This window comes from Brienomyrus brachyistius, chromosome 5 (assembly GCF_023856365.1).
Source record: "Brienomyrus brachyistius isolate T26 chromosome 5, BBRACH_0.4, whole genome shotgun sequence".
Taxonomy (NCBI): Eukaryota; Metazoa; Chordata; class Actinopteri; order Osteoglossiformes; family Mormyridae; genus Brienomyrus; species Brienomyrus brachyistius.
Window position 1 is genome coordinate 7,148,625 of NC_064537.1, and position 17,185 is coordinate 7,165,809.

The 17,185-nt window shown below is 41.6% G+C and overlaps 2 protein-coding genes and 1 long non-coding RNA gene across 3 annotated transcripts; 1 reads left to right on the top strand and 2 right to left on the bottom strand.

The window, feature by feature from the left end:
• Positions 1–932: 932 nt before the first annotated feature.
• LOC125742016 (galactose-binding lectin l-1-like) lies at positions 933–7,699 on the bottom strand. The gene is made up of 5 exons (XM_049013598.1): positions 7,542–7,699; positions 5,751–5,822; positions 3,676–3,752; positions 3,401–3,575; positions 933–1,334 (listed from the first exon to the last, which is right to left on the bottom strand). The coding sequence occupies exons 1-5, from the start codon at positions 7,545–7,547 to the stop codon at positions 1,188–1,190; spliced, it is 477 nt and encodes a 158-aa protein (XP_048869555.1). The 5' UTR covers positions 7,548–7,699; the 3' UTR covers positions 933–1,187.
• Positions 3,571–6,417, top strand: LOC125742022 (uncharacterized). Its single transcript, XR_007397980.1, has 2 exons — positions 3,571–4,490; positions 5,335–6,417. It is a non-coding gene; the product is annotated as an uncharacterized LOC125742022 (long non-coding RNA).
• A 5,085-nt stretch (positions 7,700–12,784) lies between the features above and the next one.
• On the bottom strand, positions 12,785–16,359 carry LOC125742019 (beta-galactoside-binding lectin-like). The gene is made up of 4 exons (XM_049013601.1): positions 16,286–16,359; positions 15,128–15,204; positions 14,805–14,976; positions 12,785–13,187 (listed from the first exon to the last, which is right to left on the bottom strand). Exons 1-4 carry the CDS (start codon positions 16,289–16,291, stop codon positions 13,041–13,043), a joined length of 402 nt encoding a protein of 133 aa, XP_048869558.1. The 5' UTR covers positions 16,292–16,359; the 3' UTR covers positions 12,785–13,040.
• Positions 16,360–17,185: the final 826 nt, after the last annotated feature.

Sequence of the window (17,185 nt, forward strand, 5' to 3'; positions counted from 1 at the left end):
TATCCAACCTTGGTTAAATTGTTCTAAATCGTAAAGCTGTTGCATCTCTACGGATGTTTACTAGTGTAGAGTCATGACCAACAGGCAGCCTATCTGAGTCTCTTGTAAACCCACATAATGACAACGAGAGACCTGAAGGGGTGACTGAGAGATTTTGTCATTCACTGACTTTATCACCATCGTCATTCCAAGTTGTCTTATGTTCAGTTATGACCAAGACGAAATCTTCATTCACTCATCGAGAGAGGTAGTCTCGAGTTCAGAATTCTCGTTTGTTCTTTAGGGCCACATTTAGTTTCTAGCCAATCATATGCTCACTTACAACATGCCCTTATATGCCTCGCATGCGCTAACTGGCTATACCTGAGGAGGGTAGAAGTCATATTTCTGAGAACAAGCAGAAAAACAAAAAGAATGAATCTGTGCGTGCAAGTTAACGTAAGTGTATACTTCCTGTAAGGGACTCATTTCCTGTAAATAAATTATTCACGAAAGTCACGCACAGATTTGTTCGTACATACGGCTGATAAAGGAAACCCCACATTTTGAGATTTCTGGGAGGGAGAATTTCCTATTTAGCTTTAAGAAAATAAAGAGATATTAATTACTTTAAATGTTAAATGACAATATGTATACATTCTTATAGATTAAGTAATTGAACAAATATGTATAATTAACTTTGCCATGCCAAAGTAGTCTAGTACTCCCACAAAGCAAATAACTGTTGTTTTTGATAAATGCCAATTTATTTCTAAAATACTGTCAACTTAAACCAAATCAAATATCAGCTGCTTCAAAATACAAGAAAATGACCATCAGTATTTAAAAAGCTTTGAACCACCAGAATGGTTTGCTATAAACATACAGACAGATCTGCACACCTGAGTCTGCAGAATAAAAGCATTACCACTGATTCCACAATAAAAGCAACGCAAAATGCAGTGAGATTTATTAAAACATCTGAAATGTCAAAAAAATCATATTTTCAAGTTAATATCTTCAGAAGCTGGGGAAGTTGTACAGGTTTGTTCAAACAGAAGCATATAGCAAGAAGGAGCACGTAGTATAGTCACTACTGCATTAGCGGGGTTAACAATAAGCATCATGGTTAAGCTTCATTGAGGATAGGGCACAGATCACAGCCAATCAGCAGCCAGACAGGGCAGATCCAGTGCCTGTAGACTTGCTTATTCAATGTTGAAGCTCTTGATTCTGACATCCCCCTGTACTCTGACGAGCATGAACTTCTCGGCCCCAAAATGATTGGGGTATGATTTAATGTAGTTACCAGGTATCTTGACAAGAAATTCATCTTTATCGAAGGTGATTGTTACCTGGGGAAAAAGGAATGAAAATGAAAAATATCAGATGGAAAAAAATTTGCTGAAGGAGGTCGTTCAGATGCCGATTCACTAACTAACTTCTCGGTTACAAGTCATCGGTCTCCTCGCTATTGTCCTTTCCCCCCTACCATGCTCATGGACGGAGTGCATCGGGGCGAATATGCATCCTAATCCGAAACGCCTGTGTTTCATTTTGCCACAGCGAAAATAAAACGGACTGTTACAGACCAGATCCGGGGGTGACCCGTTTTTACACATCACACAACGAAGAGCGACACCTGGGGTTTACGGCAGCGGGGCCGAGGCGACGTCCCTGTAACACTCAGCATTAACTGTTAATGATAATCATAATTAATAGTTATGACTGAAGGTAGCTTAGTATTGGGTTTATGATTATAGTTATCTGCACTGCTATGTTAAAATGTTAATAAAGTTCATGGCTCTCCTCGAGTCACACGGTTCACTGTGAATTTAGTATTACATTTAAGGCAAAATAGCTAAACAGGATTATTTGGTAAAATACCGGGTTGCGGTAAAGTGTCTGTATTTTTTACGTGCGCATTTAATTGCTGCTTTTGTGGACGGCGTTCCAACAAAAAAGTGTTTTTCGTATTATTTCATATTCCTCAGTTTGAATAACTTATATAACTGATTTTTTAAAAAAAAAAAAAAAAAAAACTTCCTGTATTTTTACAGGCTTTCTTTATCCTCACTCCCACTCTTTTCGTCCCGTAAATGCGAGGTGTGAACATGTAGTTTTTGTAATGTTTGCCCAATTTAGATTATTTCTTGGATAAAGAATGATAGTGGATTTTGATAACTGGATGTTTTTTAGATGTGGGTGCTTTCTGTATAAGCTAATAACCGGGAAGGCGTTTGTTTTGCCTGCACTATAGAATATTATCATGTGTACGTTATTTATACCGGAAAATGGTTGAAAAGTGTTAGAAATATTAACATTACAGAAATTATCTAACATTTTTTTCTCCTTAACATTAAGGAATTAAGTTTAGGGGGGTGCATGCAAAAAGAGTAAGAGACCGGTGCTTGAGATGTAACGTCCATGATATCCGACCCAGCCGGACGCAGCGAGACCAAGTTTCCCGATAAGTGATTTTTATTTTGAAATATTGCATCAGTTCACCGTGACCATTAACGGAAACCCGTTCATCTGTGCTCATTCGGTAAGTAGTAACAGCGCGTAAAGTATGTTGCTGTTGGATAGATGTGGAACTAATTGTAATTTTCATCGTAAGAAACGTAGAAAAAGGCTTATCGGTGTATTCAAGGCGTTTCTAGCAGCAATTTATACTGGGGTAAGGTGAACATGCACGGGGATAGAAGAGAAAATTATACAATGCTATATTTCAACCACTAGAGGTCACAATGATAACGCGAAGCTGCACGAATTCAACAGGTCGGTTTTTCCTTCGCTTGATATATACGAAAACGAGCTACAACATTCTATGCAATTATCTTAAAAGTTTTGTATTGCCTGCTTTTTTTGTAATTTTACATTATGATAACATGAAACTGTAAGAATTTAATCAGCTAATTTTTTCCTTGACAAGTGGACTAGTCAAGGAAAAGTAACGGTTCTATGCAGCGGTGAGATACACTATGCTAAATTATCATTATTAAGGTTTTTATTTAAGTTTAATATTTAAAACATATATTGCATATTTCATTTTAGGTCTCAGGTTATTTAGAATTTAAGCAAAATCAAGGGCGTGATGTCGTTCCTTGTGAGACTTTATTGCACTGCTGTTTGTCAGGGCTGAGCAGAGAGTTTTTGAGGGACGGGTGCTTAAAGGGGACGCTCACTTCCTTTGAACTTTACGCACAAGTTCACAATAAAATAGTTCCGGGCTCAGGCACCGCCCACCCACTGCACGTGCCTGCTATTTGTACTGTATTGCACTGTTGTCCAAATCCCCCATGTACCCGTCCCTCCCGTGCAACTGTGGCACGAGAATTTTACTATGTTCTTCTGAACGCATGACAGTAAAACTTGGAGGAATGGAGCTTTGTACACAAACACGGGTGGATGGGCTCACCTTGAACTCCTCCCCTTTCTCAAAGGGAAAATGTCCATCCTTCACAAGATTGGTCCAGGTGCTGTTATTCTGCTTGTAGCAGAAGACTGTGGTGTTGCGGTCATTGTTGAATTCAAAGCGCACGTCAAACTGCAGGGCAATGTTTTCCTCCCCGAGGCCAATATTGATGTTGAACCTGGAGGGGGGCAAGAACGGTGATGAGGTTCAGTGTAGGGGAAAGGTGGGGGCCAGTCATAGGCCGAATCCTCGAAGCAGCAGCAGGGGAAATGACTCACCTCTTGGCGTTAAGCTTGGGTATGCCTGTGATCTTCAGCTGGTTCGTCGCCATCACAGGCATGTCCTTCAGCGTCAGCTGGCGAAATGGAAAAATAAGGAGTATTTTCAGGAAATCCACGTGAAAGAGGGACAACAAAGAAATTGCACACGTACAAACCAGGATTCTAACCAGAATCCCTGAACATAAAAGATCATAGTACTACCTACTAAGCCAACCCAGAATTTATCCAGGTTATTTGCTTATACATACAGTTGTATTATGATATGAAATATTATATGGAATATAAAACTACATGCCACTTTGAGAATGTATTTTTTAACACTAAAAGGATGTGACCCATAGAGAATGTAATGCTAGAAAACAACATTAAGACAAAGTAGTTTGTAATGGAGCGTAACCTTTTTAGGAGTTTCTGGATGCTGCTCCATCACGCCAAAGTAACTATAGAAGCTTGTTTTTGGGCCTTGTACTGGCCCACGCTATTGGCCACGAAGTACTTGTACTGGCCCACGCTATTGGCCACGAAGTACTTGTACTGGCCCACGCTATTGGCCTGCACTACTGCCTTATGATATCTGATGATTTCAACTTCGTATAAATAAAAGCAGGATAAATCATGTTACGGGGTCACATAGCCATGGAAGGACGTTACATAGGCTTTTGCTGGAAATCATGGGTAGACACCGAGGTCAAGGGCAGCTGGCACTATAATTATTGTGGGAATCAGGGGGAGACACCGAGGTCAAGGGCAGTCGCACCTGGCAGAGGACCTGGGAGACACCCATATGCACGAAGAGGTGGCCCCAAGGATAGGTAAGAAAAGTTTTCATTATTGCATGAAGAGTAGGGAAATAGAATAGGGAGAAGGAGACAGGGGTGTCTTGGGGGAGCCTCCAGGCAGGACCTCACGGTAAGGGTACTCAGCGATCAAAAGCCAACTGGGGGGAGGAGAACACCATGGAGAACACCGCTTGCGTAGAATTCAGTGGGCCCAGTCTGTGTGTGTGTGTAAGGTGTGAGAGAAATCCTTAAAGGAAGGATCACGTGTGGATACTGGCCCAGAGATGATGCCCTAATAGAGGGGATCATTTAATGTGATCTGCTGAATTGGACTGAAGTGTTAGGAAAAGTCCTCTGGGAGGAAAAGGGCCAGAGAGGGTTTAGTCTAATAAGGAGATCGTATGAATGAGCGTAGAAAGGGGCGATGTACAGACGCTACCTGGGATACGATCATCCATGTTACGATATTTCAGTTTTAAGATTCGTAAATGTTTTTCACTTTCAGTACATTATTCAATAAATCACATGAGATATTCAACACTTTATTATAAAATAGGCTTTGTGTTAATGATTTTGCCCAAGTAGGCTAATGTAAATGTTCAAAGCATGTTTCTAAGGTAGACCAGGCTAGGCTATGATGTTTGCTAGGTTAGGGGTACTGGATTAAAATACATTTATTCCTTATGACAGAGTTACATTCCGGTAAACCTATCGTATCTTGGGGAGAGGCTGTACACAATTGTCTGCTGAGAAGGAAGAAAATCCAATGTATTTGGCAGATAAGTCAAGAGAATATATGAAGCGGTGATTAGTACTCTAGTAATTCCATGAAGATCACAGCACTATCAAGATCAGTGAATCTTTTTTTTACCAACAGATGCCCTACAGTCACTGGACCCCATGACCCTGCCCAACACCCAGTCCATATAAGCATTGAACAGAGTGGGAGCAAGAACACACCCCTGGAGAACCCCAGAGTCAACTGGGGAGAAGGCAGAGGTTCTCTGCACGGCACTCACAGTAGCAGCGTACAGACCAGTCATGATGTCCAGCAATTTTGGGGGGATCCCACAAAGGTTCAGAATGTCCCACAAGGCAGCATGATCAACTGAGTCAAATGTTTTACGAAAATCTACAAAGGTGGCAAAGAAACTGTGCTGATATTCATGTTTGTGTTCAATTAGAACCCTCAGTTACAGGATACAGCCGATGGTCGACTTCTTAGGCATGAAACGAGACTGCTCCATGGCAACAGGGACGCCTGTAAATGATGCGCGTCAGTTTGGCGGTTACCTTTGGCGGTGGCTGAGTGTGGCCGAAATGAAGGTGGAGCACACATAGGAGGAGGAGAGCCCAGCTTCCTATCTGCAAAGATCAGAAAAGAGGTGGAGAGTGATGGGGCTCATTACAATGTCTGAGATGCAGCACCGTCAACATATGATTCACGTCATCGTCAAGTTTAGACGGAGGAAGAATCCACTTCAGGCCATGAGAGGAAACTGATAAAGAAAGACCAGAGGGCACCCATTTACCCACAAAGTAGATGATTCCAGTCTGTGGGAAGACTGGGGAACAGTCTGTATCAGCTGGTGTGCAGGAACTGTAATCAGCCTGGACACACTGTTCAGCCTGCATGTTCCAGAATCTGATCATGTAGAAGTTCAGGTAGGGGATAAATGTGTAAATATGCCCATGATAATATCAGAACATACCCAAGTGATCTTGTCACAATGAGATGCTCTGTATCAGTTGTAGATAAACATAAAATGTGCAGAAGGAAGATGGAGATACTCAATGATAGTACAGCCTTCTGTGACAAAATTTACTGCCTTGTTAGATGCAGAGCCCCACATATAAGTACACTGAAAAAACTAACTGCAAAATCTATTAAATTAACTGTCGTAATTTCTACATTGTAATATTAGAATTCAGTAAAGATTAGAATTATATAAAAAATGAATACATGCATATTTTATTCATTTAATAAATGAACTGGGTGGGAAAAGTAAGTTTCATTATACATTATTATTCAGCATTTAAATAAATTACATTCACTGCGGGAGCGGCATGGTGCTGCAGTGGTTAGCACTGTTGCCTCACACCGCTGGGACCTGGGTTAGAGTCTCTGCATGGGTCACATGTGTGTGGGGTTTGCATGTTCTCCCCATGTCGTCGTGGGTTTCCACCGGGTACTCAGGTCCCTTGTTAGTTGTGTGTGTATAGATATTCATGAGTGTCCGTTCATAGTTGTTTAACTGTTACTCTAAAACAACATGATAGAAACATCTAGCAAAGTGTTCTTCGATCAGTTAGCTGTGGGGACAATGCACACCGCTTGGATAATCAGACTATGTATTTCCATAATTACTACTAATTACATTCACTGTGCACTGGAATAAATAAATGGGCTAATAAGACACATCAAGTATATTCTACTTTAAACACTTCATTATGGGACAGTGCACAACTAAGTGGTAATTTATTGCACAATGGAAATAATTAACGTATATCTTAAGGAGCAGGGTTGGTTATTGCCCATAGCTTTAAAGTTTGGTCAACGTCTTCCGCTCTCAAGACAAAAACATTTTTTCGGGCTCCGTAATATACTTATTTTCTTTTTGCAAACGTTTATTGTACAGTGTACCTATCAGTTTGCTTGTTTTTTTTTATTATTATTATTCCCCAGCTGACTTATTTCGCATTGAAACATTATCATTCTTGTAACCTAAGTGAAAAATTATACATGCCAGCCACAAGACATGGTCAGTAATAATCAGCAGCTACTGCTCATGCCTATTTAAAGTTAAATTAAAAATGTAATATCTAGTACAAGTAGGGCGATGTAAATGCATTCAAATTAAGATGATGCTGATAACGAACTAACTTACAGTAGTAGCACGCGATCGCAGGAAATTCTGTGGTCGAAAATTATTGATCAAATTCAGCCATGACTCACCAGCACTTACTAGATCATTATCATGCTGATCAGTTAAATTTATGGCTTAGAATAAATTATATTTAATTGTTTCTTATTTAAGAGGACAAGGCAGCTATCGAAAATCTGATATATAGATATATACTTACATTCATCTTCCCAGTGTTGTTGAGCAAATTTTGAGACTGAATATCACTAATTTCCAGTATGGTCCGTTTTCACTGCAGCGCCGATTTTTATTGCGGCGTGAACATGCACAGACACTTCATGAAATCCATTACGAACCAATCAGACGGCAGTTCACGCCTATCCAGCTCCGTCCCCAGGCGTCCAGTTGTACGAGCGGGGAAGCAGATTCGGGAAACGAGGATTACAAAACTGGGGTTTATTGACAAAGCGGGGAGCAGCACAGGACAAACGTTAATGACTGATCTGGGGAAACGGACTAGCACGCGGGGTAATCGATTTCTCTTTGAGGGACAGCAAACAGAGCAGAGCAGATCTGAAGTTTTGGGTTCAATCCCCAGCATCTCCATTGCTACATGTGGACTGACCATTTGATATTGCCCACATTTCATTGTGCATGTCAATCACTTTGTGCTTTAGCTACAAGCAAAATCTCACCCTTCTACTTATCAACACACTCCCATTAAATTCTGCAACTTTTAACTTTTTAATTTGCAAATAAAGTTATAAGGATCTGCACGTTGTCAGGATTCGCGGGTAGCGACAGGCAGAAAGCAGGCAAGCGAAAGACGGGGAAAACCGGGGATTTATTGGGGAGACCAGAGAACCATCGACGAGGAAACATAGCATAATGTCACTAACATCAATGACGGACAAACGGCAGGGCAAGACGTGGACTGATGTAGACAGAAGACATGGCGAAATAAAAAGGTACAGCTGGGTACGATCAGGGAAGCACACGTGGATTATCAGGGGGGCTTGGCACACACGAGGATCGGACGAGCTGGGCGTGACACACGTGTCCCAATCCATCACCGCGACTTCATTAAGGGATCGGCAGGGCGGTCATGTGGCAGGGCATATGTGTGCGAAATTGACTGGTTCAGACCCTGTCCATGCCTCCCTTCTGCGTGACTCTACCTCCCCCATCAATTGGTGGTGTCCCCATGGTTAAGGAGGCCCACTTGTATTTGAAAGGTTGCTGGTTTGAATCTCCGACCTGCAGGATACCACTGAGGTGCCCTGAGCGAGGTGTCGCCCCCAAGCGCTGCTCCCCAGGCGCTGAATTAGCTGCCCCCTGCTATGTCACATTGTCACATATGGGTTAAATGCAACGAACATATTTCTGACACCAGTGCTTAATGTTGTGTGCTGTGTCATGACTGATCACCTAATTCTAATCTTGCCAGTACTCAGTCCAGTGTCAAATTCATGCAACGCACAGTAGAACTCTTACCAACTACTGGACTGAATCAAACTGAAGCCTTTTGGTTCCTTTTCATTAAGAAACACATTTACAACAGCATCTCTTCCGGATTTGACTTCACAACCCAGTGATGCTGGCTTTAGGTGTCTAAATACACAAGGCCTTGTTCCTGCCACTTAAGGTGTGTCCTTCCTGGTTCATGCCCTCTGTTATTGGTGTATTAGTCCTTGGCTTGCTGCTAATTTCCTTGCTTGTTCCTACTTGGATATGTGTTACTGACCCCCCCCCCCTCCCCCCAGTATTCCACAGCTGAGATTGTAGTCTATGTGTCTCTGTATTTTAATGGTGTTGTTTTTGTAGCAAACTGTAGCTAAGTCATGTGCTTAAAGTGATGGGAAGAACAGCTCTTGGAAAGTAACCAGATCTTATGGCTCCATCGCTTTCCCAGAGCTGAGTTCCTTCTCTGTTTCTCTCTCTCTCCCATCGGGCGATGCTAGACTGATGCCAGGAGTCACTGGAGTAAATAGCTATTTATCATGTATTGTGTAGTTCTTGTAATGTACAGTAATGTCATGTGTAGTGTTTTGTTATCCATTGTAAATAATGTCACATGTCAGTAAAGACCATTATTGTGCTTTTCCTGTGCTTGTCTGGCCCCAGTATTACTGCTCTGTCACCATGTCCAGTAGCCATGCGGCACTGGTGTCAGAACTCAGGGTGGAGCTGAAGAAGCTCAGCAAATAAAAACAAGGAGCTCCTGAGAACCCGCCGCAGGGGCGCTGTGAAACCTAGGAGACCTCTGGGAACCGAGCCCTATGCCTTCCTGGGATGACGGGGCGGCGCTAGCGCCCTCTGCCTGCCTGAGCGACAGTGACGCGCCCGGTGGCAGCATGACGTGGGGATGCAGCCGATGATCCTCATCAGCCCCCTGATACTGCTCCACTTCCCCTCCCTTCCCCTAGGTGGCGCAGGACAAGCTGGCCCTCCATGATTTCCTGTGAGTGCTTTTCCTGCTAATGCCAGCCACGCAGAAAGTCTTCCCAGAAGAGTGACGGCTGTTATAGCTACAAAGGGGGGGGGGCGCAACTCCATACTGCTGTCCATGGATTTAGACTGTGATGTCATAAACGTTCCTGTAGGTGTAATGGAGTCTTTTTAAAAGATAATAATGAAAACAGTCAAACATTTTAAATTAGATATTTATGAGTGCGGGGCGGCATGGTGGTGCAGTGGTTAGCACTGTTGCCTCACACCTCTGGGACCCGGGTTCGAGTCTCCGCCTGGGTCACATGTGTGTGGAGTTTGCATGTTCTCCCCATGTTGTCGTGGGGTTTCCTCCCACAGTCCAAAAACATGCTGAGGCTAATTGGAGTTGCTAAATTGCCCATAGGTGTGCGTGTGTGAGTGAATGGTGTGTGAGTGTGCCCTGCGATGGGCTGGCCTCCCCTCCTGGGTTGTTCCCTGCCTCATGTCCATTGCTTCCGGGATAGGCTCCGGGCCCCCCACGACCCCAGTAGGATAAGCGGTTTGGAAAATGGATGGATGGATGGATATTAACATTATCTAATAGAATTAATCCATTATCTAAGCTACTGAATACACACTCTTACCAACATGCTTTAATTTTACATTCATGTCATTTTTACCGGCTTGTCTCACCATTATTAATAAAGCGTGAAGGAGCTTTAACGTAAAGGAAGCTTAATCAAAGTGCACATTAAATACAGGTAAATCCTATGTGAAACACCCTGATAGATGTATAAGCCTGACACCGTTTTGTAAGAGGTTAGTCTGGAGCACATCACCTCATGACTGCAGTATATGGAAGGTCAAAAGGGCCAGTGATATGTGTTACATGCTCTGAAATGTGCGTAGCTGACCGCATACAAATACATACTAACGAGGTTTTACATTGCAGTACACAAACATATGCAAATTTAAGGAACATCATAGACTGAGGACGGTCATTTTTACCATGTCTAGGGAGTAATAATGCTGTATCGAGATGTATTCCATTTCATGGTTTATACCCTGTAGGTATTCCATATGTTTGATGTTTCTGTAATGCAACTAGTTCTGACTTCACTCACTGTGAAGACTTTCACTTGATAAGCTGGATCTCGCCCCCCTCATAATGATTGACAGACTGCACCATTATTGTGAAAAGAAGCATTATGAAATACAAAGCAAGTTTGGAAAACCATCATTCAGAAATATCACTATGAAGAGTTAAACTTTATTAAGAAATATAATTTGAATTAAGCAATCATTATGCATTATGTAAAAATATGTTTTAATGACTGTGTAATGAAAAACACATTACAAAATACGATTTCTTTCATTTAGGGTATTATAGTGCTCCCACGTCTCTCATGCTTATTTAGCATAAAGGTCCCGGTTGCTGTGTGGTATGAAACCGACACATGGAAGTGGCCAAGAGATAGAAACAGCCTGGGACCTTGTAAACCAGGACCAGGTCCTGGATCTCCAGTGTGAGAGCTTACATAGCCCAATGCATCACCAGGTCCTGGATCTCCAGTGTAAGAGCTTACATAGCCTAATGCATCACCAGGTCCTGGATCTCCAGTGTGAGAGCTTACATAGCCTAATGCATCACCAGGTCCTGGATCTCCAGTGTAAGAGCTTACATAGCCTAATGCATCACCAGGTCCTGGATCTCCAGTGTGAGAGCTTACATAGCCTAATGCATCACCAGTCCTGGATCTCCAGTGTGAGAGCTTACATAGCCTAATGCATCACCAGGTCCTGGATCTCCAGTGTGAGAGCTTACATAGCCTAATGCATCACCAGGTCCTGGATCTCCAGTGTGAGAGCTTACGTAGCCTGATGCATCAACAGGTCCTGGATCTCCAGTGTGAGAGCTTACATAGCCTGATGCATCAGTTTCACTTCGGCCATTAGACATCTGCACCTGTTGCTGTTTATAGAGATAGTTTAATTGAGTTAAACTTTTAAGGTGGGAATAGAACTGCCACCCTTTCCATATTTTACCAGATCATTCTGTATAGAAAATAACCCTGTGTCCCATTGTGAACTAATATGGGACACCATATAGTATACTGTAGGTTGTAATACTGTATCTACAATACTATTTATCCAATATCCACTCAGCCCAGCACAGTTACTCCTGTTAGTACCGTTCAGTACACTGCATGTTGTCACGTCCTGTAAATTGCACTGTGTTGTTTCTCTCCTGTTTTTGGTGCACCTTGGACCAGGAGGAACAATGTTTCATTTCACTGTATATTGTGTAAACTGCTGAAATGACAATTAAACCTACTTGACTTGACTTGGTATTACACAGGGTAAGATCTCACATGACAATAAATTTGTTTTTCCAGTTTCAGGATTATATTCAAAATAATCCCACACAGGACGCAGCCGCTTCCTACCAGCCATACCGACTTCTGTGGAATAGAAGCGTGGGCAGTTTGTGAAATCCTCAAACTGATTGGCTGATGGCAAGCACAGTGTGCAGTTGTTTTTTCAATCTTTAATCTTTTTTGTATTTATTATTTAGTTCTGTGCATGTGTGTGTGACTGGTGTGTGAGTGTGCCCTGCGATGGGCTGGCCCCCCATCCTGGGTTGTTCCCGGCCTCGTGCCCATTGCTTCTGGGATAGGCTCCAGACCCCCCGCGACCCAGTAGGATAAGCGGTTTGGAAAATGTATGGATGGATGGATTACAGTAAAAGTGACAATATGTATAAATTCTTACAGATTATATTTAAGTAAGTGAACAATTATGTATAATGAATTCATGATCTCAAAGAAGTCTAGCACTCACACAAAGCAAATAACTGTTTTAGGTTTATAGATTAAGTATCACCTGCTTCAAATGCCAAGAAAATGACCATCAATATTTAAATATATTTGAACCATCAGAATGGTTTTATATAAATATATAAACACAAATCTGCATACCTGAGTCTGCAAAATAAAACCAGGCATTACCACTGATTCAAGACTGAAAGCAGTGCAAAATGCAGTGAGATTTATTGAAGATTCTGAAATGTCAAAATATTTTCACATTAAAATATCTTCAGAAGACCAGCTGGGGAAGTTGTACAGGTTTGTGCAAACAGAAGCATATAGCAAGAAGGAGCACGAAGTATAGTCACTACTGCATTAGCGGGGTTAACAATAAGCATCATGGTTAAGCTTCATTGAGGATAGGGCACAGATCACAGCCAATCAGCAGCCAGACAGGGCAGATCCAGTGCCTGTAGACTTGCTTATTCAATTTTGAAGCTCTTGATTATCATATCCCCCTGTACTTGGATGAACTTGAGTGCATCCCCACCAGCACTATTGGGGAATGACACATCGTAGTCATCAGGAATCTTAACATGAAATTCCTCAGAGTTGAAGGTGATTGTTATCTGGGGAAAAAAAGAAATGAAAATGAAAAATGTGAGATGGAAAATGTTTGCTGAAGGTCATTCAGATACTGATTCACTAAGGAGTTTCCTCTCAAATGATCCAGTATGACCTCCTATAGGTATACCTATGTATAGGCTACCCATTCGTTTCAATACCTTTATGCTTATACAACTGAAATCATCAGCTAAAAAAGTTCCCTTCGGTTACTTGGTTAGATAAAAACCGAATTCTCCTGCCAAGTTTATTCATATTTTTAAAAGCTGAATTTTGGAAAATATTGCGTGGGTCAAACACCACTGTCCCCCATGAGTAACGTCTATGGTATTACCCATCCCTAATGTTTAATATTGGTGGTTTGCGGAAACAATTCCTTTTGGTAAATTGATACAGTGTAAATATTAATAAATACATATAAAAATAGATAATCTTATAATTAAAGGTGTGCCTTGCATTGTGTCCGTTCAAAGTGTGAAGGATAGAATTAATCGACTAATAAATTTAAAACTAAATAGTTGTCACTCGCTTACACTCATTGGTATTAATAAAAACAAAAGGTTTATGTCGCATTGGGTACCGGAAGTGATTGCTAGAGAGTACGGGCCACGCTAAAGTTTCGGGTGTGTGCGTGAAATCATCAAGCACACAAACGGAAGTATGAGCATTTAAATATTTTGCAGAAGATGCTTCAGGGGTTCTGTAGATTTTCCCTAATGCCACAAGGTGGAATTCTTTATTTATCGCAGTTGAGAGCATAGATATGGTTGAGAGGATGATTTCGGACACAACGACCTCCATCCTTGTGTAGCCGAAGAAAGTCCGAGAAATATTCAGAAATATGAGTGATTACCAGTGAGACTCTAGGTGGCAGCACTGCCCAGCATCTCAGTTCTCAGGATTTCCCTTGTGTGCGTTCAAACGCAGTTTTCCTATAAGTGATTTAAATTTTCGAATATTGCTTCAATCGACCGTGAACACTGACTGACGCGCCTTCCATTCACAGAAACCTGTTCTTCCCTAATCATTAGGTAAGTTCTAACAGTGGAGACAGTATATTGTTGTTGGATGGACCTGGAACTAATTATAATTTTCACCGAAAGAACTAATACAAACGGCTTCCCAGTATGCTAGTTTCCTCTGTTCGAGGCGTTTCTAGCAGCCAGTTACACTGGGGTAAGGTGAACATGCACGAGGATAAATGGGAAAATGATGCAATGCTATATTTCAACCACTAGAGGTAACAATGTTAACATTCTTTAACATCATAACATCTTTGACATCTACAAGAGTCAGCTACAATATTCTGTTATCTTTAAGGACTTTTATTCCCTACTTTTTTGTAAATTTACATTTATTATTATTCTATGTGAAGAACCAGCTACACATCAAGTAGATTAAAAGGAAAAGCAACACAATGTATGCTTTTCACAACATGAAGCTGTAAAGAGTTTAATTTCTTCCTTGACAAGTGGACTCATAAATAATTGTTCTGCACAGTTCAGCTTCATTCACTTAAATTATAAATATGAAAGTTTTTTATTTAACATTTAAACCTGAAAACTTGAAACACGGAGGAATGGAATTTGCTACCTTGGTGATACGAACACAGGCAGTCTCACCTGGAACTCCTTTCCCTCCTGAAAGAAGAAGTGTGTCTCCCTCGTCTCATTGCAACCACAGTCATAGCCAGTGGAGTTAAAGACGATGATGTGATAGTCCCCATTGTAGTCGAAGCGGACATCGCAATTCAGGGCAATTTTTTTCTCCTGTTCGCCCATGCTGATCACGAACCTGGGGGAGGGGGGGGGTCAAGAACGGGGGTGAGGAGGGGAGGTCCACAGAAGACCCTGAGGCAGTAGCTGACTGACAGTTCAGTGTAGGGGAAAGGCGGAAGCCGATCATAGGCTGAACCCTCAAAGCAATAGGAGGGGAAATGACTCACCTCCTGGCATGAAGCTTGGGTATAGCTGTGATTTTCAGCTTGTTTGTAGTCGTCACAGGCATGTCCGTCACCCTCAGCTAAACAAAATAAGGAAACCCATGTGAACAAGGGACAAGAAGGAAACTACACACATACAAAGCAGGAATCAAACCAGCAGCCCTGGACACATGAGGTTGTTGTGCTACCCACCGAGCCAACCCACAAGTTACTTAGAGCATTTAGTTATATGTACAGTGGTATTTTGACAGCGCTAACAAGCCTAAATTAAAACTTTTTTCTCATGCCATTTTATGTTCTCTAGTACGTAGTGAGGGAGCACCAGATAATTATTGCCATCCTGGCTTTATCGTTTTCGAATCTGAAATATAATAGTGATCAAAGAAGTCTGGGAAAATATTCCACCAAGACCCTTTCAGAGATTGTTAATGAAGCATCTTGCTAATTATAATGTACTAATGATACGAATATACTGTGCAAAATATCAGTCCACAAGTAAAAATGTGTTTTCATCAATACATTTCGGTTTTCAGTCGGACTCTCCTTTTTACATACTACATACACTGTATAATGCCTTATGCACACAATATGATTATCTTGTGCAAACAAGGTAATAATTTGTATGCAAAAGATAGTCGGGGTCTGGAGCACAGCAGCAGCAGGCACAGCTCATAAACTTCTACTTAAGTCTTAGAATGTCTTACACTTCTTACACTGCGATAAAGTCTGCTTGATAGTCTGTATTTGGGTTGTAACATGTTTTCACAAATGTAAGCCAGGCAGCTTCTAATCACAGACTGTTGATACCCAGTAGACAGCGATGTACACCAGACATTTTGGCAATTTAAATCGGTTCAATATTTGTGTTTAATCTCGTTAATAGCTACAAAACCAGGATATTTCAACTGTTAATTTCTGTGGTGCGAAATTATTGATCAAATTCAGCCATGACTCACCAGCACTGACTAGATCATCATCAGGCTGATCATAGTTAAATTTATGTCTTGTGATAAAATGACATTTAGTTGTTATTTAAATAATTATTTGAAAGGATTACCAGCTAAAATCCAGCTGGGTTAGGGTTAATCCATTCCCACGAGATCATTCGTATGACTGGTTAAGCTAGGAAAGGCAGCTACTGAAAATCTAATAGATACTTACATTCATCTTCTCAGTGATGTTGAGCAAATTGTAATACAGAAAATCAGTAACTTCCAGGATGGTTCGTTTGACTGCGGCGCCACTTTTTATTGCGATGTGAACGTGCCCAGACACTTTGCGCAATCCCTTACGGACCAATCAGAAGGCAGGTCCCGCCTATGCAACTTGGCCCCCAGAGCCAAATGTTTGCCATTGTTTTTAACATTTTTTTTTTAATCAGAAGATTTATGAGGTTCAAATTGGCGTGTGTCTGTTTCATTTTAGAATTGGCATCAAACTGTAACAAACAATCCTAAAATTTGAAACTAAAACAGCATGACATTGTTTTGAATTAAAAATACATTAAATAACGGAGATGACAAAACTTCAAACAACAAATTCCAGTGGCAACCAGCAGCGTCACAGACTAGGAAGCCAACAATCGCGGGACCTGACAGCTTTCTACGGTGTCTGGGAGATACCTGATACTAATGAAGTGCACGTTTTAGGAGTAGGAGGGCAGCATTATCAGTTAACCACCCAGTTATCTTTGCCTGAGAAATGTGTACACTTACGTATTACTCTTAGGGTAGATCATTTAGTTTTGGTAGAACTGAAAGAAAAGAAAGTGTATACAATGTATCTTGGGGAATTTCTTATGTGAAAATCCTCTCCACAAGTTACTGAGAGAACCACTGTACTGCAGGCACCTGAATCTGAGCAGCAGTGGTTTGTGGGCCATGCCAGCCATGGACTCCGAAGGGGGTCTGGGTCTTTGGTGGGTTCGGGGTGGAATTTACCCAGTGCTTAGGCTTTTTGCCCTCCTACCTAGGCTGGATGGACAGGATTGAGTGTGGGACTCTTGTGATTCCCGTAGGGGGGAAATATACAGAATATTATATAACACTGTACTACACATAT